Here is a 23,427-nt window from a genome sequence, read left to right on the forward strand (position 1 = left end):
ATGTATCCAGAGCGGGGAAACAGCTGAGAGGGGTCTGGAACACAAGTCTGGAACACAAGTCTGGAACACAAGTCTTATGGGGGGGAACTAGGATTGCTCTGTCTGGAGAAACGCCAGGGGAGACCTCACCGCTCTCTTCAGCTCCCTGAAAGGAGGTCATGGAGAGGTGGGGTCGGCCTCTTCTCCCAGGTAGCAGTGACAGGATGAGGGGTGATGGCCTCAGCTTGCACCAGGGGAAGTTCAGGTTGGATATTAGCTAACATTTATTTTCTGACAGCGTGGTAATGCATGTACGGAGGGTGGTGGTGTCACCATCCCTGGAGGTGCTCAAGATACACGGATCTAGTGCAGACGGCTGATGGGGATGGGTTGGGGCTGGATTTGACAGCCTCCAAGGTCCTTTCCAACCTCATTGATTCTATGACATCAGTCACGGGACTGTGGCACCCATAGGCTGCACCTCTCTGTGCTGCTCCTGGCCAGGCACGGGGCCAGCAGAACAGAAGGGCTGCAGAGGGTCCAGGAGCACTCTCAAGGCTAATGCAGCAGCCATGGATGTTAGCACACAGAGGGAGCAGTCATTTCCTCTTTATGGACTCTACAGCAGAACAGTTTTTTGGTATTTTTTTTTTTTTTCTCCCTCAGGGAAAATTTATAGTGAGGAAACACTCAGGCTGATGAAACCAGAAACTGGAGCTGTGATGCAATCTGCAAGCAGATGCTTTGCTATCTCCCTCACTTGCAGTGCAAATGCTCGCTTCCAGAGAACAGCAACAGCTCACCCCTCTGCATCCACATCGCAATGGCCTCTTCTGAGCAGGACTCACTCCACAGCCCTCCCCAGTAACAAGCCTGCAATCCTGCCAGGGCACCTTCCCAATGGGCAAAGCAAAAACCAATCAACTCAGAATAAAGCAAAGATCCCACACCAAGAGGCGGGTGAGCACAAGGTGCACTTTGTGAAGGGGCTGGCTCACCTGCCCATCCTGCTGAAGGTGGTGATGCAGCATCTGGGAGTGAGGCTGCTGATGCGCAGGCAGGATGTGGAGAAAAGGGGCTGGAGCGTAACCCGGGGCAGCACCAGGGTTCAGGGGCCCAGTAGATCCAAGAGCAGAGGGCAGGCTGAAGGGAGGTGGTGTGCCAGCATGGAATCCCTGCTTGTCGAACGTCTGTACAAAGAGGCAACATGGACATGGTCAGAAAGCAGCAGGAATGTGCACAGACCAGACGAGAACAAGGGAACACAGATCCCTGCGCCTTTCCTACACCCCACGAGCAGGTCAGGCCAAACACCCACAAGCACTTCGGTAGATGATTTTCAACTGCTGTTCTCACTCCTATTTCTACTCTAATGCCTGTAACTTTTAAAAAATATCTATACTGCATTGATTACTGTGTTGCTTCCCCTGACCTCTTTTCACTTAGTGGGACACAGGATGGCAGCTCCCTGATATCGGCTCTTCACACCCTGAGAGGGCCAAGGCTACTCACGACAGCCCATCAAAAGTGCAAGAAATTGCACTAGCATTTTCCCTCCCCAGGCCAGAGCTCTGCCCTTGATGCTAAGCACGTCATGGGGCTGGAGTCTGACCTGCAGTCGTGAGGCCCTGGCACTGCTGTCCAGGGGAGCTGTGTTGTCCCATCCCCAGAGAAGTTCAAGGCTGGGTTGGATGGGGCTCTGCTGGGCAGCCTGAACTGGTGGGGGCAACCAGCCCATGGCAGGAGCTGGGGCTGCGTGCACTTTGAGGTTCCTTCCAACCCAAGCCATTCTCTGATTCTATGATCACAACCAGGCACATGGTGGGTCCCAGTGTCCTGACAGGAAAACAGCAGCAAGGAGAGCCAGACCAAGGAAAGCCAAAGCTTCCTTGCCACTAATCAGCCTGGGACATGTTTCTGAGTAGCAGCATCCCACTGAGCTACTGGACGAACCACTGAGAGGAGGGTCCAGCATTCCTCACCTGAGTCTTGTTATAGACTGAGCCACTGATGTCAGGCACACCTGTGTTACTTGAGGTCACAGAAACACCTGGAAAACAAAAAGGAACTGACAATGAGAAAGCCAAGCAGCAGCCAGCCTGAACCCTGTGTGCTTGCTTTGCTGTTGGCGCCTTAGTTGAGGCACCCAAACCTGCAGCCTCTGCCCCATGCGCCTCCTGCTCTGCACTCTGAATCCCACAGCAGTGAGAGGATGGGCACAGCCTCTGCTCTTGCTGCAAAGCAGCAAACCAGCCCACTGGGATAGGTCATCCTCTACTCATAGGTTACAGCTGGGATTCAAACTCACTCCTAGCTGTGCCAAACACTCATTTAGCTCACAAAACAACAGCTCTCTCCTAAGATTAGGGATACATTTGGCTCTATCACAGTGTTCAGGAGCTTTCCGGTAATGCGCTCACAGTGAGCCTCGGCATCTGCTACAGGCCTGTGTCCCTGTCCTTACACGGGAAGCTGAAGGGTGAGATCTGCAACATCCCTCTGCCCCTTTAGAATCAATATCACTGACTCCGGCTGGCTACACACAGATTAGCCAGTGACACAGAAGGCTCAGAAACACTCTCACCAGCAAGTTGATTCAAATTGCCACTAATTCATGGGCTTACAAAGACAGAATCGGACAGCTTCTCCTGGATCACTACAAAAGCAGTAGTTTCTCCAACCAATGAACCACAGGCCCGGACCCAGTGGGTTGACACTGCCCTATGCTGCACCCTTCCTAGGAGACAGCTCATTTGCAGGCCACTGAGCAGAGCACCACTGGCTTTTGGTTGAAGGCCTGCATACTGACCAGCTGGTGTTCCAGATGCACACAAACTCTTGGTATCTGCTTAAGCCCAAAGATGAACTCGTTAGTGCCAAGCAATTCAGTATAAATTTCTCAGGTCTAACCAGCGTGTGCAGAACAAAGCTGTGTACATTCCTTAGCCTTGGCAGTTACAGAGGGAACATTTCCAGGCATGAAACAATGCAGTGAGTTACGGAGCATAACGGACAGCAGCTGAAACAACAGCCCAGAGATGTGTGAGCTGCCCTGCTCACTGAACACACTGCTAACTGAGGTGCCTACCAACAAACCCAAAATCCAAGTCAGCATTTGGCAGCTGACCATTTCAGCAGCAGCACCAGCTGCCTTGTCTTCAGCGACACAGCACTGCTGCAAGACTGCTTATTCTTCACCAAAAACAGCTTTGGCAGGGAAAGCAGCTCACCACTTCTCCCACGTGTAACTGAGGACAAAGCAGTGCATCAGCCACACAGACCGTTATGCAAAGTTCAGGCATCAGGTTTAGAAGGAATTCTTGGGCCATTACAAGAAAAAAGCATTTTGTACACGGGAGATGGAGAAACAGCTTGGATCTTGACCCTCTTTAAAGCTGGCTGCTATGCTGACTGCACAGCACTGGCAATACTGGGAGTTTGCCCTGCTAAATCCCACTCAAGAGTAACCTCAAGTCTCATGTGTTACCTTTCCCAGGTCCAGTGCCAGCAGATTTGTTTTGTGCTTGAGATGACCCACTGTAGCCTCCTTTGCTGTAATCTCCAGCTGCCGTTCCCTGCGTTAAGTCATCATAGCCTGCCGGTGTGTACAAGACAATGTGTTACAGTGTGCAAGCAGCTCTGCAGACACTCCAGTGAAAAGCACAGTGATGAGAATACCTGCTCCGTAGCCATGCTGCCCGTAGCCACTCGCTTGCTGGAAAGGAGTCGAGGCAGTGTTCAGGTTGACTCCGTGCTGCTTTGCTGATGCTGGAGGTACCTGAACAAAAGAGGAAATGAACAAAAGATGCTGTTGGCTGGGAGCTAAAAGCAAACTCCCTCTGCCACCTAGTGGGGAAGGCACCTTCAGCTCACACGGGAAAGGTAATTTGGAGCTGGAAACACACAACCACGTGGGAGGTGGTGCTCATGCTGCCAGCAGTAGATTGCTGCAGCAGATCCTTGCAAGACACAAGCCTCTTGCTACAGCTGCTTTGGTCCTGCATCACATGGCCTTTCTTCCCATTGCAGTGCAATCATATCCCAGAACAGGCTGCACACTTCTTTCATACATGTGAAAGTAGGAATCAGGTAAATAGGGGCCTTCCATGAAGTAAGTATCCTAGGCTTTGGAGAATGTCAGAAGAAAAGGACTAGTGGGACATGTCGACATTGCTAATACAGGTGGGATAGCACAGCTGAGTCTATAGTTAGGACAATACAGCTGGAAGAGAAAGGTAGCCAAAGAAACTGGCTTTGACTGATTGAGTAGAGGAGCTGGGTCAAAGTAACCTGAGGAAGACTTCTGACTTCATCCCAACGACCACCGGAGCGAGACCCCCACTACGGACTGTGCACGCGTCAGTAGGAGGGACAGCATGTAAATGAGTTCCCAGATAAACAATGAATATGTTAATGATTTCTCAGAAATTTGATGAATATGTATACACTTGCTCAATAACTTTGTAACGCTCCTGCCTTTCGGTGAGCATGATAGGAGGAGTGATCCCCCATGTGCCCAGCGCTGAATAAACACATACCTGCTTTATAACCTATCTCTGGTTATAGAGTCTGATTCCTCACGTCACATGTAATAAAACTAATTGCAGGCAGCAAGTTCTTACCCAGAAACCGAAAAGGAGCAACCAAAATGCTCTCCAGAATCAAACAACACAACAACCAGTTCCCACCTGAGGCTGTTTCATAAAACTCAGTCCTACAATGTTCTAAAACAGATTCACCTACAGTTCTGCCTGAAGAACCAGACCCTGACAAATAATTTCCTCCCTCCTGAGACTACCAGTGCTGCTCCACTGCTTCATGGGGCGTCACTTCCTCTAAAAGATGCCCTAGGCACTCTCAACAGGCTGACTCAGCTTTTGGTCTCTGATTCTCTACAGACTGAGGGATTTCAGGAACACTAAAAATCCATAAGCTGCAGCTACCTGCTACGTACTGTAACCTGTGCCCATGGCCTTTCAAATTTCCTCTTCTCTTGGGGAAGGGCAGTAATTATTTTATCAAGCTTGAACTAAACTTTTGGAGATCCCTTGCAGGATGGAGAAGGTTTTGCTGGGAGAGTAAAACCAGAGAGGCACCAAGGCGAGTTATAGCCAAGGCTGTGACACTTACAAACATGGTTGGCCCATACTGGAATGCACTGGGTACACCTGGAACCCCAGCATAGTAAGGTAGCCCAGTGTAGCTGTAGCCTGGTGGCAGGGTTGGGTTGAGGAAGGGCTGCTGAGTTGTGTGGTGAGTCTGTGTCTGGTTCTGCTGTGGCTGAGCTAGCGTGGTTGCAGGAGCAGGAGAGGCAGAATCCCCACGGCCAAATTTTGTTACATCACCTGCAAAAGAACGAACTGATCAGAAGAACGATCAAAGCTTTTCCACGAGGAACTTCTGTGCACAAGTAAACAACTGAAAAGAAAAAATTAAACAAAAAGAGCACATCCTGTACTTGAAAGGCTGTGGGTTTCCATGGGAAAAACTCTCCTGGTTTCTGTTCCTGACAGTGAAGGCACATTGCCCTTTTGTGGCACAGAACTCTGTGCTGTGACTAAATACAGACACTGATACTTAGCTATTTCACACACTCTGAGTAGTTCATTACCATTAGACCATTGCAACAAAATACGCTAAAAGCAGAAGTATGGTAAATAGCCAAAGTGCAAATGGTTGTTGGGTTAAGTGTGACTCTCCTGGAGGTTAAACTGATTAGCCAAGCTTCATGGGCTGAGAGCAGTTAGGATTTAGAGGCAGCGATGGGCTTATTTTTGTCAGTGTCTGTTTATTTGTGAAGCATGACTAGTTAAAATATCTGGTTCCTCACACCACCAAAGTTCTGGAGACAGTAGCTGAAGGCCAGGAAAGCAAGGCTTGCATCGCAGACCACCTTATTGAAGAAGCAGGAAGGGAAATTTGGTTATTAACCCAAAATCAGCCTCCCAAGAGAAGTGACTATGATGCAGAAAACTTAAAAAAAAAAATCTTCCTAATTTCTGACAGCACTCAGAACAGCCTGTTTATGTGTTTGGTTTTGTAACACATCTGCCACACATCTGTCTCCTCCTGACCACTCTTCCCTTTCCCTGGTTGCCAAGAAGCATGACAAGATTTAATACCCACATCAGAGAAATTATAATTCATATGGCTACAGTTTTAAGCTGTAATCAGATGGCAGCAGAAGAAAACCACTTGCTGAACGTGCTGCAACATAATCTCTGCACACTGATAAATGGAGAACAAATGCAGAAATCGAGACAGGGCTTCTTAGACCACTTCTGAGAATGAAGTCCATCAGATCAGGAAGAGGGCAGGTGACTGCAACAGACAGCGCCTGGTGGGGATCCTGAAGTGATAAAGTAGCAATAACTAAGAACATGGAGCTGCTGAGAAGTTTCTGAAAGGGTCTATTCCACTGCCAAAAGAAGCAAGCAAGCCAGAGCAATTTCAAGAAAACAGATTAAACTATCAGCTATTTTCTAAGCACCTGTATGTGCACGGGAAGGGCATGAGATGACACTGACATTTGTATTTTTAACAATTTTGCACTTGTTCTCAAACACCACCCAACTTCATCCCAGAACAGGCCCCATATGAATTATCAATCAGAACCATGCAGAAAAATCCATGTCAAAATAGCAAGTGAGAAGCTTGCTTTTATTTGCCTACTTTGCTTGGGTGGGTGTAATTGCCTGCAGAAGGAAAAACAACTTCTCTTTCAGCAACAGCTGGATGACCTGAATTTAAAAACCAGCCCATCTCACTTATCTCTGACTTTAAGCAGCACTCACCTGAGTATGGGTTGTTAGCAAGGCTCCCATCTCTGCCTGTCAAGGTTGCAGGAGCAGGGAATGTAATTCCATAGTAATCCTTAAAAAAATGAAACATCATTTATTAATAGTTGAAACCACAAAAGACCTGAATAGTTCCTACAAATTCTGTCTTCCAAACATAACAATTGTCACGGGTTAAGTGAAAATCTACCTGTAATGCTTCCCTACAATATGACACGATCCATCTGTGAATAGGGCAAATTTCATTTTCTGGTAGCTCATTGTATGGTGGGGCCTCTTTATGGTACCAGGAGTGGGGTTCAAACCCATGCGGACATACAAAACCATGACAACAATGTAAAAGCAAGAAGAGAAGCTATAAGGTCAGCTTCTGCTCACGCTTACAACAGAGCTGAAGATTTACTTGGATCCTTGATTTGAAACAATGAACAGAGACACACACAGCCAGATCCAGTCTTGCCTTGGAAGTCTCGAGGCAGCCTGTTCCAGTGCCTCAACAACCCCACTGTAAAAGACTTCTTCTTTGTATCTAACCCAAATCTACCCTCTAAACGGATGAACCCCTTTGGGCTCCGTAGTCTCACATGCATCCAGCCAGAGCAGCAAATCCCAAACAAGTTCAGAGCTCACAGGGCGCTTATTGTAATTCTAACTCATGATCTTCCACTCTGGGGGTCTCAGGTCAATGCTGAAGATGCAGTAAAGATGATACTAAATATCTCTGCTCAGACTATGCCCATACTTGTGATGTGATCATCCTCATCTAATAACAGACCTATGTTACCCTGGGTACGTATTAGGCTGTTAACATAACTTCAGAAGTACCAACCTATTTCAAACAATATAGCTATAACTTGACTAAGGCGTGCAGGAGAACACATCAAAAGTCAAAAAGGAGACATCAGGAATATTTCCTGAGATCAAGTGTGAGAGGAAAGGACTGAAAAACAAGAAGCGGTCTAACATTACAATTTAAACTTAATCAACTAGCACGTCAAGTACCACGCACACCAAAGTCTTTGGTCCCATCACCATGCTACCACACAGTCAGGCTACAACAGAGTAGAAGAAAAGATTACAGCAGACAAGATTATATAATCCAATAGCAGTCAGAATTTATCATGCTAACATGTACATTAAGAAGTTGAGTTTAAATTTAAAAAAAAAAAAAAGAAGAAGAAGAAGAAAAGGCACAGTCCCCAAAAAGGTTGCATTCTGGTTGCATCAGTGCCTCTCATTGCTGGAAATATCCCAGATGTGGTGACGTCTGCAACTGAATCCCAGCCAACTTTCGTTTTCAGCATGCAAACAGACTGGCACCTTGAACACACTGGTATTCCCTGCTAGCGAATATGTTGTCTGCTACATATTGAGTAGTAGGAATTTCCCCCAGTGCAAATGCAAAATATAACAAATATATATGTATTTAAAAAATTAAATTAAATAAAAAAGAAACATAAGAAAGAAGAAGAAAGTAACAACCAGAATGAACACAAGAATGACTGATGACAAAACCTTCCCAACAGTAACTCAGATGGCACAAGGGAAATTACACTGGATTTTGGTAGGCAAGGAAGTGTACAAATAAAACTTAGAACTCTAAGTCCGTGAAAGCAACAAAAGAAAAACTCCAAAGCACACAAAGCGCAGTTGCCTCAAGAGCATCTGCCCCAGTGCTTTCACATTCAGCACTCAACCACAACAGCCTGGCTGCAAGCCAGCCCATAAGCAGGCACAGGAACATACTGCCTCTGCCTCCAATACAGCCACCACGTGGTCTCACCTTGCCTGACTCAAGAGAAGCCTGAAGGAAAAAAGCAAAGAGAAAGCAAAACTAAAAAGGGAAACAAGGGAACTCTCTGGATAATGATGAAAAGAAACATGCAACATCTCATAAAGCTGGCCTCACAGCAACACCTCAAACACCATCATGAAGATTTACCAGGCTGCTGCCCAGCACAACACAAGTCCCTCCAAGGCAATGCCTACAAAGCCTCAGACCCCAGGGAGGCACAGCATCCTACTGCTCTTGCTCTTTCTGCCAGCTTCCACCATTGCCTCCGCCTGCAGCCACCTTCGCCCCCAGGACGCCACCTTCTCTCGCGACAGCCTCCAGCTCCTTAAGAATGCAGCTCCACCTCCACCACAGCCTTGCCCACAAGAAAATGTGCCTCTTCCATTTCCGGAAACCCTTTTGGAAAGCAAGGACAAGAAGCAAGCTGCTATCACCACGCTCCTCATCCTCCAACACCTCTTCAACTTGCTTAGCAGCCCACGCACTCCAGCACACTGGATTGACCATGCACACCACAGCCTCCTCAACAAGATACAGCACTACACCCATCACATTGAAAAATGCTTCGCAGACCAAAGCGTGCGCTCCCAGAGACGAAGGCCTCGCAACTCTCACCTCAGCATCAACAAATACTTCAAATCCATCCACAGCTTCCTCCAGCACAACAACTACAATGCCTGTACCTGGGACCATGTCCGCCTCCAGGCTCAAGACTGCTTCCGACACCTGGACACACTCATACGACAGATGAAAAGTCAAGCTCCTCTCACAACCCATTCCAAACGTCTCAACACCCAGTGACTGTCCCCAGCCAACAGCAATGGCCACCTATCAAGAGGAACCCGCCACAGCACTATTCACTCAGCCTTCCTCCACCCAATGGCTGCAGCAACTGGGACACAGGCATGACTGAGCCCAGCCCATTGGCATCATGTCACGGACTGAGCCTGGCGATGGCACAGCCCATCCTGCCACAGCACCTCGCCCACACCACAACCCAAACTTGTTTGGAATGGGAGGATGAAGTCTTTGCGATGCTGCACACCTGGGAGAGTGGGGATAGGATCAGCATTTACTTCTGAGGAAGTCTTGTAGACAGCCTCCCCTGATGGAGGGGGAAGGTCTCAATGGACACTGTTGTACTTGCACAGGCTGATGACTTGCTATTTATGACAGCACTTTATTTATTTGCCTATTTGTCCCTCATTCTTTTTTTATTATTATTTATTTATATTTATTAATTGGTTCACTTATTTATTCTTTTTTTTTTTTAATGGAAATAAAGACTTGATATTAAAAAAAACAAAAAGACCCCGTCATTCTGTACACATGCACAGAAAAAGGCAGGCTTCCTACCCATGGGCAGAGATTAGCCTCCTGACAGCTCCAGGCTGCTGACCGCTATCATGGACCACATGGCTTCAGGAGAGCAGCACATCCATGTACCCACTGACCCCAGGCGCTTCTCCCGCGGCAACAAGACCCCAGCAGTGCATGCCCACCACAACCACATATAACCACTTACGTTAGAAAAAAACCTCTACAAGTCCATATGCTACTCTAGAAATACTAAGTTCAACATTAAGCCATAGACATAAAACATTTTATATTACCTCGGCCACACCTAGTGAGAAGGAAATGTTTTGGGCTGCATATAACATAAAATATATAAATAATGTATATAAGTAACAAAACTTAATAAAAAATATTTTATTCCTAAAACATGCAACAAAACCAGTGGGATATCTGATATTTTCGGTGAAACTAGTGCACCAGTGTCGTTCAATGGAAGTGACCTCAATTTCTAGTGAGTTCTCAATACATTTGTCAGATTTTTAACAAAATTTTACTGTTTAGACTTAAACCTTGAAAACAGTTCACAACTCTAGGTACTGCCAGAAGCAACAACATGAATGTGGTGTGAATGGGAAATGCTATTAACACTGTTAATAGCATTTAGTTAATAGTTAAGCTATTAACACTGAACTGACCCAACACTGTAACCCCAACATGTACTGGATACAGCAGAGGTATTTACTGCTAACAGCACACAAACATTTGGCTGCAGCACAAACTGCGTGAAGGGCCAGGCCACACCACTCAGTGTGGAAGAGTCATGGCTGTGACTGTGGGAGGCACGGGTAAAGCTGCAGGATAGTCTAGACTCCCATTCATACCAATCACACCTGTGAAAAACAATTTAAAAATATTTAACCAAAACATCCCATGGAATATTGCTGGAACAGGCCAACCTGTATAACCACATCATGCATAGAAGATGATGACTACAAAATCACACCAGTCCCTATTCAAAAACATGCAATAAGTAACAAGCTCTCAACAGACAATCGAAATCTCTAGGCTATTTAACACCAACAGATTCAACCACCGTTTTGAACAGATTCTCTATAGACCAAAAACCATCAGCTTCATAGATATACTTGGAAAATGCAACCTGAACCCATATCCCAAAGCCACTGCTCTTCAACAATTTCATCAGCAACACAGGTGACAGAATCCACTGCACCCTCAGCAAGTTTGCAGACTTCACGCCCCAAGCTGAGCCATGCAGCTGACACGGCAGAAGGAATGTGTTCCTTCCTCCTTTTCATTAAAGCGGTGGATGGAGTTTCTCATCTTTATTTGGGGGCCCCTTTCCACCGGGACTTTGCCCTGTCGCGTTGACTTTCTGACAGGGCGCATGACGGTACTTATGCAGCCCCGCGAGGCGTGGGAGGAGCGCACAAGTTGAACTCCCACCCTCCCCAAAACTGCTTCTGTTGATGACGTGTGGTAGGGGGTGTCAGTTGTCCTAGTTCTGCTCCCTCCCAGCTCCTCGCGCCTTTTGCTGGCAATGGCTATGGCCCTGTGCAGCACCGCTTGGCAGCACGAGTAAGCGTCGGAGTGTTACCAGCGTTGTTTTTCTCCTAGAACCAAGGCACCGCATTCGATGGCCAGAGCGCTCTGAACGGAAGGCATTCTATTCCCAGCAACTGACAAGGTAAGACGTAGCGCTAATCCAAATGCATGCATGCTGTCCCGGTTGTACTACCCAGAGGGGGCGGTAGCGTGCCAAGTCAGGTGCATTCCCCTCCCCACGTAGCGCCCCGTCTTGTGATAAGGGCCTGTTTAAAGATTCCACTGCTAGCTTCCCATCTCTTAGCTCTCTTGTCTCCTTCCTCGTCTCTGCCTTTCTCTTCTCTGCTTCCCCAAGATAGCTCTGCCTCCCCGTAGAGCTGAGGCTTTTGGGTTTCTCTTTGTGGGATGAGAGTGTGACAGGATTTGCGTGAAGAGTCAACCGCTGCGGTCATACGCCGCCTTCGTGTTTCTCCCGTCGTGGGTTCTCAAGACGCGAGTCAAGTGTGGGGCTAATTTTCACACGAATGAGGCACAAAGCCGTCACTTGCTTGGCAATGTACTGCTGTGGACCCCCCCCCAATTTTCGGAAGGCTTCCATTGTGCTGAAAAAAGGGGGGTGATCAGCTTATCCCTTCGAGCTCGTTAGCCATAAACCTCGGTACGGTAGCGTGCCCGCGGGTGTCCCTCCTTGGCTGCTTTTTGTGCCGAACTCGTGGATGTCCGTCCACCGTCAGGGCTGACGCGAGTTTTCAAAGGTGCGAGGCGATTCAACCCCGCCCGTGTCCGGCTGGGCTCTGAGAGATCGGCTGGTGGGGTCCCCCCGACAGGGGCTTGTGAGATTGAGCGAAAGGAGGCAGTGGCAGGCAGTTTTGTAAAGAGAACTTTTATTTTGTCGGGAATAATAAAAGAATAAATAGGTGAATAAATAGGCGTTTGTATAAATAGTTGAATAAATAGATAAGTAGGAAGAGGGTGGGAGGTGCGTTTGGGGCTAAAGTGCGCGTGTTTGCCTGTGAGGTTGTTGATGCGCCGGAACCATTCACGAGCTTGCAGGAGGACGAGGTCCCAGGCGCAGTCGCTGTAGTCGTTATCGCTGAGGAAGGTGCGGAGGCAGCTGAAGTGTTTGCTGATGGTGAGGTGAAGGTTTCGAGGCCGTCGTGTCCGGGAGCGCGTGTCGCTGTTTTTTTCCAGGCACTGCTCGAGGTGCTGGGTGTAGCGCTGGATGTGGCTGAGGAGGCTTTGGCGTTGGCTTTCGATCCAGTGGGGTGGAGTGCTTGGTCCGCTGAGGATACTGAAGAGGTCCTGAAGAATGTCGTGGGTGGTTTTTGTCAGTTTGCCAGATGTTGCTGGTGTCCAGGGATGGTGTCGTTTGAGGGGGCAGGGAGCGGGGGCGGACGTCGGGCGTGCTGGTGCGAGCGAGTGGCGTGGAGGCGAGTGGTGCGGGCGCCTAGGTGGGTGAGCGTGTCGCGGAGAGAAGGGTGGGGGCGAAGGTGGGCTGCAGGCGGAGGCGTGGCGTGGTGGGCGAGAGCTTTCAGAAGGAGCGTGAGGAGCAGGATGGCCGGTGTACGGCCCGGTGGTGGCGTTGGCGGTGGCGAGGCAGCAGGGATGGTGGTGCGGACGTGGCGTTGTCTGCGGAGGAGCCTCGGTGGGCTTCAGCGCGGTGGCGGTGCCGGTGGTGGCAGCGGTCTGTGTGCTGCGCCCGCAGATGGAGGCCGGTCGTTTTATCGTTAGCGATGTGGCATCTTTCCCTTCTCGCTTTCCTGGTTTTTTGCCGAGAGATTTGCACCGGGCCTTTTCAACTTTTGGATTGGTTTTGTGGTCTGCGAGCAAGTGGCTTGGCTGTGTGCTGGGGGCGGTTTGGTGGAGGTGCTTGTCCGCGGTGTGTTTTTGGGGTGGCTGCTGCAAGGCTTGGGAAGGGGGCATGTGAAAGTGCTGGGGCGCCCCGGTTTCTGGGCCAGCTGTTGTGCAGATACTTTTCTTTTTTTTTCATCCTTTCCTTTAGGCGGGCAGCGAGAGCTGTGGTGATTCCTTCAGTGAAATCCCTCTTCCTGTTCGACTCTGCTTTTCTTACGTAATGCCATAATGCTGTAATTGGCCTTGGTCTTTCGACTTGAGTGAGATGTGTGTTTCCCGTGGTTTGCTTTCCCGTGCATCGTTTCTGTTTTGTTTTTCACAAAGCATTTGACAAGCGATGCGTGATGGAAGAACCTTGGGTAGTTTCCGGCGGCGTGAGGAACTTTGGGCCGGCTGCTGTTGCGGTCGGAGGAGGCAGCGCCGCCTGTGTCGGAAGCTGCTGGGATATGTAGAAAGGCTTGTGGTGAGAAGAAAGAGAAAGGAGGTTCCTTCCTGAGTCGTCCTGGCCTGCGGCTGTGGTGCTCGTCAGGCGACGCGTCGCCTTCCTCCATGGTCTTTTCCTTGCTTCCTGTGGCATCGGGTGAGAAGGAGGAAACGTAGCAGCAGGCGGGCAGTTGTAAGCCAGGGATCTTGCGTTGCAAAGGCCGAAGATTTGTCGCTGTCCAGGAGGAGTCCGCAAACGTGATGGAGCTGAGGCCAGCACCGTAGCTCTTTAGAAGGCACCTTTTGAGGATGCAGGAGACTTGGAGGAGATGACGAGAGTGGCGAGTGTAGTGTTTGGGTTGGAGGGGCCCACAACTGCCGTGCGCTTCCAGCACCCTCTTTCCGTGGGCCGAGCCGCATTCCGCTAGAGCGGGGTGCCCAAAGCCCCATCCAGCGTGCTGTGAGAGGCTTCCAGTGCCGGGGCGTCCTCGGGTTTCTCTGGGTGACCTTTTCATGCTCTCCACTGCCCCTCAGAGGACAAAGTCTCTTGCTGACGTCTAGTGTGACCCTCCTGCCTTTAGTTGAAAAGCCACTGGCCCTTGTCCTACCATGGGCAGTCCGTGTTACGTTTCCCACTCCGGGTGCCCCGTAGGCCCCCTTTGAGTCAAAGAATGGCTTGCTTTGGAAGGGGCCTCGGCAGTCACCTCGTTCCCACTCACTGCTGGCGGCACAGTTTGCCGACCGCGGAACTCAAGCTGTAAGAGCAGGCTTCCCCAGTGCTGCATTCAGCCCTGGCCTCGAACCCCTCCGGGGTTGGGGGGAATGGGGGATCCAGAATCTTCCCTGGCATCGCGCGGTGGTGCCTGACCTCCGTCTCCCCCTGGCATCTGACCGTGATCCTTTTCATTTTAAAAGCCGTGTTCTATCACTGTCTACCCGTGTGAGAAGTTGATTTCTCTCCTGCGTATGACGGACATCCCTTTAAGTGCCGCAGGCTGCTACGTGGTCTTCCTGGTGCTGGTCTTGTCCAGACGGAAGAGGCAGTGCTCCCTCAGCTTGTCTTGGTAGGAGAAGTGCTCCAGTCCTCTGGTCATCCTGGCCTGCTCTTTCGCCCTTCTCTGAAAGTCTGCCCGTCTTTCCTGAGCTGGGTGGCCATGGACCTGAACCATTTACTCCAGACGGGGTGTCGCGAGGCATTGGAGATTGGTTGCGTTGGGGGACAGTCACCTCCCCCACCCTGTTGGCCGCTCCTGTCGGTGCAGGCCAGTATGCGGTTGGCCTTGGGGGCCGCAGGTGCGCGCTGCTAGCCCGCTTTGAAAGTTTTTCATCTACCCAGGGCCCCTAAGTCCTCTCGGCAGGTCTGCCGTCAAGGTGTTGATCTGTCATGCTGTGTAGGGTATCTGGCGTTTTTCCCCGCCCAAGCGCGGCACCTTGCACTTGACTTTGTGAACCTTATTTGGGTATTCATGAGCCCAGGTGGGTTTTGCATTTGTCGAGGTGCGTTTGGATGGCCTCCGTTCCTTCTGCCGTGTCAGCTGCATGGCTCAGCTTGGGGCGTGAAGTCTGCAAACTTGCTGAGGGTGCAGTGGATTCCGTCAGCTGTGTGGCCGATGAAGATGTTGAAGAGCAGTGGCCCCGGGCCGGACCGTGCGGGGACGCTGCTCGTGTCCGGCCTCCGCCTGGGGCGTAGAGCCATGACAGCAGCGCCAGCCGCGACCATGGAGCCCATTCCTCATCCAGCGAATAGCTCACCCTTTGAAGCCACGTCTGTCCCAGTTAAGTGATACGGGTGCGGGGCAAGCCTTGCAGAAATCCTTAGAGTAGACGGCATGGGTTGCCTTCCCGTTGTGCAGCGATGCGGTCACTCCGTCGTTGGAGGCCGCCTGGTTAGTCAGGCACGATGTGCCCTTGGTGAAGCCGTGCAGGCTGCCTGGGGTCTCCTGCTCATCCCTCTGTTCCTGGCAGGTCTGCTCCATGATCTTTCCTAGGCACAGAGTGAGGCTCATCGGCCCGTGGTTCCCGCCGTGTTCCTTCCTCCGTTTCATAAAGCGGGAGGGATGTTTTCTTCTTTGCAGTCACCCGGGGACTTTGCCTGACAGCCGTGACTTTTCTGACAGGGCGCAGAGCGGCTTTGCAGCCCCGCGAGGCGTGGAGGAGCGCACAAGTTGAACTCCCACCCTCCCCAAAACTGCTTCTGTTGATGACGTGTGGTAGGGGGTGTCAGTTGTCCTAGTTCGCTCCCTCCCAGCTCCTCGCCCTTGCTGGCAGATGGGCTGGTGATGCTGCTGGTCCATCCACCGCTTGGCAGCACGAGTAAGCGTCGCGCAGTTTACCAGCGTGTCTTTTCTCCTAAAACCAGGCACCGCATCGTGGCAGGCGCTCTGAAGGAAGCATCTATCCCAGCTGAAAGTAAAGACGTAGCGCTATCCAAATGCATGCATGCTGTCCCCGGGTTGTCTACCCAGAGGGGAGACGGAGCGGTTGCCAATCAGGTGCATCCCCTCCCCCTGCGCCCCCGTCTTGGTGGCGTAAGATGACTGTAGCTTCCCATCTCTTAGCTCTCTTGTCTCCTTCCTCGTCTCTGCCTTTCTCTTCTCTGCTTCCCCAAGATAGCTCTGCCTCTGCTCGCTCGTCTACCGTTAGAAGACTTGAGGCGCTTTTGGTGTTTCTCTTGTGGGATGAGAGCCAATGTGCACAGGATTTGCCGGGAAGAGTCAAGACGCTGCGGTCAGTTACGCCGCCTTCGTGGTCTCCGTCGTGTTCTCAAGACGCGAGTCAAGTGTGGGGCTAATTTCACACGAATGAGGCACAAGCCGTCACTGCGGTACTGCTGTGACCATCGAGCTTCTGTGCTGAAAGGGGTGATCAGCTTATCCCTTCGAGCTCGTTAGCCATAACCGGACGGTCGTGCCGCCGCGGGTGTCCCTCCTTTGGCTGCTTTTTGTGCCGAACTCGTGGATGTCCGTCCACCGTCAGGGCTGACGCGAGTTTTCAAAGGTGCGCGTGAGAGTCGTGGGGTGGGTTTCCCCCGAAAGGGGCTTGTGAGATTGAGCGAAAGGAGGCAGTGGCAGGCAGTTTTGTAAAGGAGAACTTTTATTTTGTCGGAATAAATAAAAGAATAAATAGGTGAATAAATAGGCGTTTGTATAAATAGTTGAATAAATAGATAAGTAGGAAGAGGGTGGGAGGTGCGTTTGGGCTAACAGGTGCGCGGTTGTTGCCTGGTGAGGTTGTTGATGCGCCGGAACCATTCACGAGCTTGCAGGAGGACGAGGTCCCAGGCGCAGTCGCTGTAGTCGTTATCGCTGAGGAAGGTGCGGAGGCAGCTGAAGTGTTTGCTGATGGTGAGGTGAAGGTTTCGAGGCCGTCGTGCCGGGAGTCGCGACTCTGCGGTTGTCGCTGTTTTCCAGGCACTGCTCGAGGTGCTGGGTGTAGCGCTGGATGTGGCTGAGGAGGCTTTGGCGTTGGCTTTCGATCCAGTGGGGTGGAGTGCTTGGGAGGTGCGCGGCGTGGAGGTGACGTGAGGCAGGATGTCGGGGTGAGAGAGAGGCTGTCGGGGGGTGTTTGTGGTGCAGGGTTTCAATGGTGTGGCGTGGGGTGTCCGATGTGTGCGTGAAGAGGCGAAGGGGCGGCGGGGCGTGTGGCGTGGGTGGCACGGAGCTGGCGGGGTGGCGTGGAGCGGGCGATGTGCCGGCCGTGAGAGTGTGAGGCGCGTGGCGCGGGGAGAGAGAGAGGGGGGGTGGCGGTGGGGCGGCGTGGGGTGCGGGAAGGGGGGGTGGGTGTCGAGGGGCGGGAGGCGGGTGGGCGTGGGGTGCCGAGGGAGCTTTCAGAAGGAGCGGTGGAGGAGCAGGGAGGTTGCCGTAGGCCCGGTGGTGGCTGGTGGCTGGGTGCGGAGGCGTAGCGGAGGGCGAGTGGGGGGGGGTGGGCGGGGTATGGCGGGTGTGGGCGGGGCGGGGGGGCGGTGCTGGCAGGAGGCTGGTGGGGCTCGTGGGGGCGGGGTGGAGGGTGGGGGCCGGGTGGTGGCAGCGTCTGCTGGTGCTTGCCCTGCTGGCTGCCCGGCTTTACTGTTTAGTTGGTGCGCAGTCTGTTCCCTCCTCGCTTTCCTGTTGCCGAGAGATTTTGCCGTGGGCTTTCACTTTGGCTATTGGTTTTTGTGGTCTGCGAGCAAGTGGCTGGCTGTGTGTGGGGCGGTTGGTGGAGGTGCTTGTCCGGCGGTGTGTGTGGGGTGGCTGGCTGCAAGGGTTGGAAGGGGATGTGAAAGTGGTGGGGCGGAATGTTCTGGGCCAGCTGTTGTGCAGATACTTTTCTTTTTTTTTTCATCCTTTCCTTTAGGCGGGCAGCGAGAGCTGTGTGGTGTGATTCCGTGTCAGGAAATCCCTCTTTTGCCTGTTCGACTCTGCTTTTCTTACGTAATGCCATAATGCTGTTAATTTGGCCTTTGTCTTCGACTTGAGTGAGATGTGCTGTTTTCCCGTGGTTTTGCTTTTCCCGTGCATCGTTTCTGTTTGTTTTTCACAAAGCATTGACAAGCGATGCCGTGAATGGAAGAAACCTTGGTTTAGTTTCCGGCGGCGTGAGGAACTTTGGGCCGGCTGCTGTTGCGGTCGGAGGAGGCAGCGCCGCCTGTGTCGGAAGCTGCTGAGGATATGTAGAAAAGGCTTGTGGTTGAGGAAGAAAGAGAAAGGGAAGGTATCCTTCCGAGCGTGGCCTGCGGCTGTGGTGCTCGTCAGGCGACGCGTCGCCTTCCTCCATGGTCTTTTCCGTTCGTGTGCATCGAGGTGAGAAGAGGAAACGGTTCAGCAAGCAGCGGCGGCGAGTTTGTAAGCCAGGGATCTTGCGTTGCAAAGGCCGAAGATTTGTCGCCCGTCTGTCAGTGAGGAGGAGTCCGCAAACGTGATGGAGCTGAGGCCAGCACCGTAGCTCTTTAAGCACCCTTTTGAGGATGAGGAGACTGGAGGAGATGACAGAGTGAGAGGGTGGTTTGGGTTGAGGGCCCACAAACTGCCGTGCGCTTCCAGCACCCTCTTTCTGTGGGCCGAGCCGCATTCCGCTAGAGCGGGGGGCCCAAAGCCCCATTCTCAGCGTCCGTTGAGAGCTTCCAGTGCCGGGGCGTCTTCGGTTCTCTAGGGGTGTGGAGCGTGGGTTGTGCGCTGGCTGCTCGGCAGCTGCGCGCGTGCGGTGAGCAGGAAGTGCGGTGGCGTGCGTTGTGAGCGAGTGCGTGGAGTGGGTGACGCGGTCGCGGGGCTGGTGTTAGTTGAAGCCGACTGGCGCGCTGGTGGGGTGTGCGCTGTGAGCGCGAGTGGGCGAGGGGTCGCGGTGTACGTTTGTGGCCCAGCTGCCGGTGTGGCCCGGTAGCCCCCTTGGTGAGGGGTGGCCAGGAGAAGAATGGGCGGTTGCGGGTGGTTGGGAGGAGGGGGGCGCGTCGAGGCAGGTCGACCGTCGGGGGGGGTTGGCCAGGCTCGGAGCTGGGCGTGGGCGGGGCGGGGAGGCGGGGTGGCCGAGGACGGCGGGAGACTCAAGGCGTGGAAGGAGGGCAGGGGCTTGTCCGGCGGAGTGGGCTGCGGCGTCCAGGCCAGGCAAGGTGAGACGCCTGCGCGAAGGGTTGGGGGAATGAGGACCCGGAATCTTCCCTGGGCATCGGCGCAGGTGGTGGGCCTGACCCTCCGTCTCCCCCTGGCATCTGCGTGATCCTTTTCATTTTTAAAGGCCGTGTGGTCTATCTACTGTCTTCTACCCGTGTGAGGAAGTTTGATTTCTCTCCTGCGTATGACGGACTCCCTTTAAGTGCCGGGCAGGCTGCTACGTGGTCTTCCCTGGTGCTGGTTTGTCCAGACGGAAGAGGCAGTGCTCCCTCAGCTTGTCTTGGTAGGAGAAGTGCTCCAGTCCTCTGGTCATCCTTGTGGCCCTGCTCTTGTCGCCCTCTCTGCAAAGTCTGCCCGTCTTTCCTGAGCTGGTGGCCATGGACCTGAACGCATTACTCCAGACGGGGTGTCGCGAGGGCATTGGAGATTGGTTGCGTTGGGGGACAGTCACCTCCCCCACCCTGTTGGCCGCTCCTTGTCGATGTTAGGCCAGTATTGCGGGTTGGCTTGGGCGCAGGTGCGCGCTGCTAGCCCGCTTGAAGTTTTTCATCTACCAGGGCCCCTAAGTCCTTCTCGGCAGGTCTGCCGTCAAGGTGTTGATCTGTCATGCTGTGTAGGTATCTGGCGTTTTCCCCGCCCAAAGCCGGCACCTTTGCACTTTGCAACTTGTTTGAATCTTATTGCGGTATTCAGTGGACCAGGTGGGTTTGCATTTGTCGAGGTGCGTGAACCCATGGTGCGTATTTGGATGGCCTCCANAACAGAAGCAGTTTTGGGGAGGGTGGGAGTTCAACTTGTGCGCTCCTCCACGCCTCGCGGGGCTGCAAAGCCGCTCTGCGCCCTGTCAGAAAAGTCACGGCTGTCAGGCAAAGTCCCCGGTGACTGCAAAGAAGAAAACATCCCTCCCCGCTTTATGAAACGGAGGAAGGAACACGGCGGGAACCACGGGCCGATGAGCCTCACCTCTGTGCCTAGGAAGATCATGGAGCAGACCTGCCAGGAACAGAGGGATGAGCAGGAGACCCCAGGCAGCCTGCACGGCTTCACCAAGGGCACATCGTGCCTGACTAACCAGGCGGCCTCCAACGACGGAGTGACCGCATCGCTGCACAACGGGAAGGCAACCCATGCCGTCTACTCTAAGGATTTCTGCAAGGCTTGCCCCGCACCCGTATCACTTAACTGGACAGACGTGGCTTCAAAGGGTGAGCTATTCGCTGGATGAGGAATGGGCTCCATGGTCGCGGCCTGGCGCTGCTGTCAATGGCTCTACGCCCAGGCGGAGGCCGGACACGAGCAGCGTCCCGCACGGTCCGGCCCGGGGCCACTGCTCTTCAACATCTTCATCGGCCACACAGCTGACGGAATCCACTGCACCCTCAGCAAGTTTGCAGACTTCACGCCCCAAGCTGAGCCATGCAGCTGACACGGCAGAAGGAACGGAGGCCATCCAAACGCACCTCGACAAATGCAAACCCACCTGGGCTCATGAATACCCAATAAGGTTCAACAAAGTCAAGTGCAAGGTGCCGCGCTTGGGCGGGGAAAACGCCAGATACCTACACAGCATGACAGATCAACACCTTGACGGCAGACCTGCCGAGAAGGACTTAGGGGCCCTGGTAGATGAAAAACTTCAAGCGGGCTAGCAGCGCGCACCTGCGGCCCCCAAGGCCAACCGCATACTGGCCTGCACCGACAGGAGCGGCCAACAGGGTGGGGGAGGTGACTGTCCCCCAACGCAACCAATCTCCAATGCCCTCGCGACACCCCGTCTGGAGTAATGCGTTCAGGTCCATGGCCACCAGCTCAGGAAAGACGGGCAGACTTTGCAGAGAGGGCGACAAGAGCAGGGCCACAAGGATGACCAGAGGACTGGAGCACTTCTCCTACCAAGACAAGCTGAGGGAGCACTGCCTCTTCCGTCTGGACAAGACCAAGCACCAGGAAGACCACGTAGCAGCCTGCCGGCACTTAAAGGGATGTCCGTCATACGCAGGAGAGAAATCAACTTCTCACACGGGTAGACAGTGATAGAACACGGCTTTAAAATGAAAAGGATCACGGTCAGATGCCAGGGGGAGACGGAGGTCAGGCACCACCGCGCGATGCCCAGGGAAGATTCTGGATCCCCCATTCCCCCAACCCGGAGGGGTTCGAGGCCAGGCTGAATGCAGCACTGGGAAGCCTGCTCTTACAGCTTGAGTTCCGCGGTCGGCAACTGTGCCGCCAGCAGTGAGTGGGAACGAGGTGACTGCCGAGGCCCCTTCCAAAGCAAGCCATTCTTTGACTCAAAGGGGGCCTACGGGGCACCCGGAGTGGGAAACGTAAACACGGACTGCCATGGTAGGACAAGGGCCAGTGGCTTTCAACTAAAAGGCAGGAGGGTCACACTAGACGTCAGCAAGAGACTTTGTCCTCTGAGGGGCAGTGGAGAGCATGAAAAGGTCACCCAGAGAAACCGAGGACGCCCCGGCACTGGAAGCCTCTCACAGCACGCTGGATGGGGCTTTGGGCACCCCGCTCTAGCGGAATGCGGCTCGGCCCACAGAAAGAGGGTGCTGGAAGCGCACGGCAGTTGTGGGCCCCTCCAACCCAAACCACCCTCTCACTCTGTCATCTCCTCCAGTCTCCTCATCCTCAAAAGGTGCTTAAAGAGCTACGGTGCTGGCCTCAGCTCCATCACGTTTGCGGACTCCTCCTGGACAGCGACAAATCTTCGGCCTTTGCAACGCAAGATCCCTGGCTTACAACTGCCCGCCTGCTGCTACGTTTCCTCCTTCTCACCCGATGCCACAGGAAGCAAGGAAAAGACCATGGAGGAAGGCGACGCGTCGCCTGACGAGCACCACAGCCGCAGGCCACGCTCGGAAGGATACCTTCCCTTTCTCTTTCTTCCTCAACCACAAGCCTTTTCTACATATCCTCAGCAGCTTCCGACACAGGCGGCGCTGCCTCCTCCGACCGCAACAGCAGCCGGCCCAAAGTTCCTCACGCCGCCGGAAACTACCCAAGGTTCTTCCATCACGCATCGCTTGTCAATGCTTTGTGAAAAACAAACAGAAACGATGCACGGGAAGCAAACCACGGGAAACACACATCTCACTCAAGTCGAAAGACCAAGGCCAATTACAGCATTATGGCATTACGTAAGAAAAGCAGAGTCGAACAGGAAGAGGGATTTCACTGAAGGAATCACCACAGCTCTCGCTGCCCGCCTAAAGGAAAGGATGAAAAAAAAAGAAAAGTATCTGCACAACAGCTGGCCCAGAACATTCCGCCCCACCACTTTCACATCCCCCTTCCAACCCTTGCAGCCAGCCACCCCACAACACACCGCCGGACAAGCACCTCCACCAACCGCCCCACACACAGCCAAGCCACTTGCTCGCAGACCACAAAAACCAATAGCCAAAAGTGAAAGCCACGGGCAAAATCTCTGATGCTCGATTTGTGTAACTCCTTTTCCACTTTTCAAGAACTAAAGCTTAAAGAACCAGTTCCCATTTTCATCTCTTTAGCAGCATCTTCTGCCTTTATAGGTAAATGTAAACTACACCACCTTTCTGACACAAACGTCCATGGAAAAGTGTGAAGCAGGACATAAGCATGCTCCTTTCTACCAAGAGCAGCCAGAGGCTCAGACATGGGTTTGGAGCAGCATACATCTTTCTGTTATAGGAGGACTGGGTGCCCACACTGACCACAACCCAGGAAAGCCCACAGCTCTTGCACGTCTTGCTCATCTGCACCATGCACACTGCTGAGCCCAGACCACAGTTAATATTTGCACTCTCATCTCACATTTTTTTACCCATAGTGCACCAACCAAGGAACCCTTCCCACATTTCCAAGACTTTCTGTTCACTGCCTTACATGAACTAAAGTCAACACAGCTCTATTTTGTGAAGTGAGCATCTGTTCTATCATCACAAACCTACTTTAACACTTTCTGCAGCACAGCTTTCATTACTAGTAGCTTTTCTATTTTTATCCAAGCGTGTTCTTGCTTGTGTCTGTTGCCCATTTCTTTACCTCACATTCATCAGATCAAATATTTCTCCCATACTTTTTATTATTATTATTATTATTTTTCCCAATGCCACAGGGTTGTTTCTTGCTTCAGTACTACTACTCT

At 52.5% G+C, this 23,427-nt stretch overlaps 2 protein-coding genes and 1 long non-coding RNA gene across 5 annotated transcripts in view; 2 read left to right on the forward strand and 1 right to left on the reverse strand.

The window, feature by feature from the left end:
* The window catches only part of UBAP2 (ubiquitin associated protein 2), a 90,392-nt gene that overhangs the window by 198 nt on the left and 66,767 nt on the right, over window positions 1–23,427 (reverse strand). For 2 of the 3 annotated variants that reach the window (XM_015848269.2, XM_015848268.2), the window contains exons 22-27: window positions 6,774–6,852; window positions 5,110–5,324; window positions 3,658–3,757; window positions 3,467–3,574; window positions 1,962–2,029; window positions 978–1,169 (exon numbers count right to left, since the gene is read on the reverse strand). In XM_015848269.2, the coding sequence (XP_015703755.1) occupies window positions 978–1,169; window positions 1,962–2,029; window positions 3,467–3,574; window positions 3,658–3,757; window positions 5,110–5,324; window positions 6,774–6,852 (762 nt within the window). The remainder of the gene's footprint in view (window positions 1–977; window positions 1,170–1,961; window positions 2,030–3,466; window positions 3,575–3,657; window positions 3,758–5,109; window positions 5,325–6,773; window positions 6,853–23,427) is intronic. The other variant, XM_015848270.2, reaches the window with a different exon arrangement.
* Window positions 8,275–9,822, forward strand: LOC107305745 (interferon type B-like). Its single transcript, XM_015848271.2, is given in 2 exon segments — window positions 8,275–9,333; window positions 9,336–9,822. Coding segments are annotated over 2 exon segments (945 nt in total). The 5' UTR covers window positions 8,275–8,706; the 3' UTR covers window positions 9,654–9,822.
* On the forward strand, window positions 12,114–16,860 carry LOC107305746. The gene is made up of 2 exons (XR_001551882.1): window positions 12,114–12,185; window positions 16,705–16,860. It is a non-coding gene; the product is annotated as an uncharacterized LOC107305746 (long non-coding RNA).

The sequence above is a fragment of the Coturnix japonica genome, chromosome Z, assembly GCF_001577835.2.
Source record: "Coturnix japonica isolate 7356 chromosome Z, Coturnix japonica 2.1, whole genome shotgun sequence".
NCBI classification, from domain to species: Eukaryota; Metazoa; Chordata; class Aves; order Galliformes; family Phasianidae; genus Coturnix; species Coturnix japonica.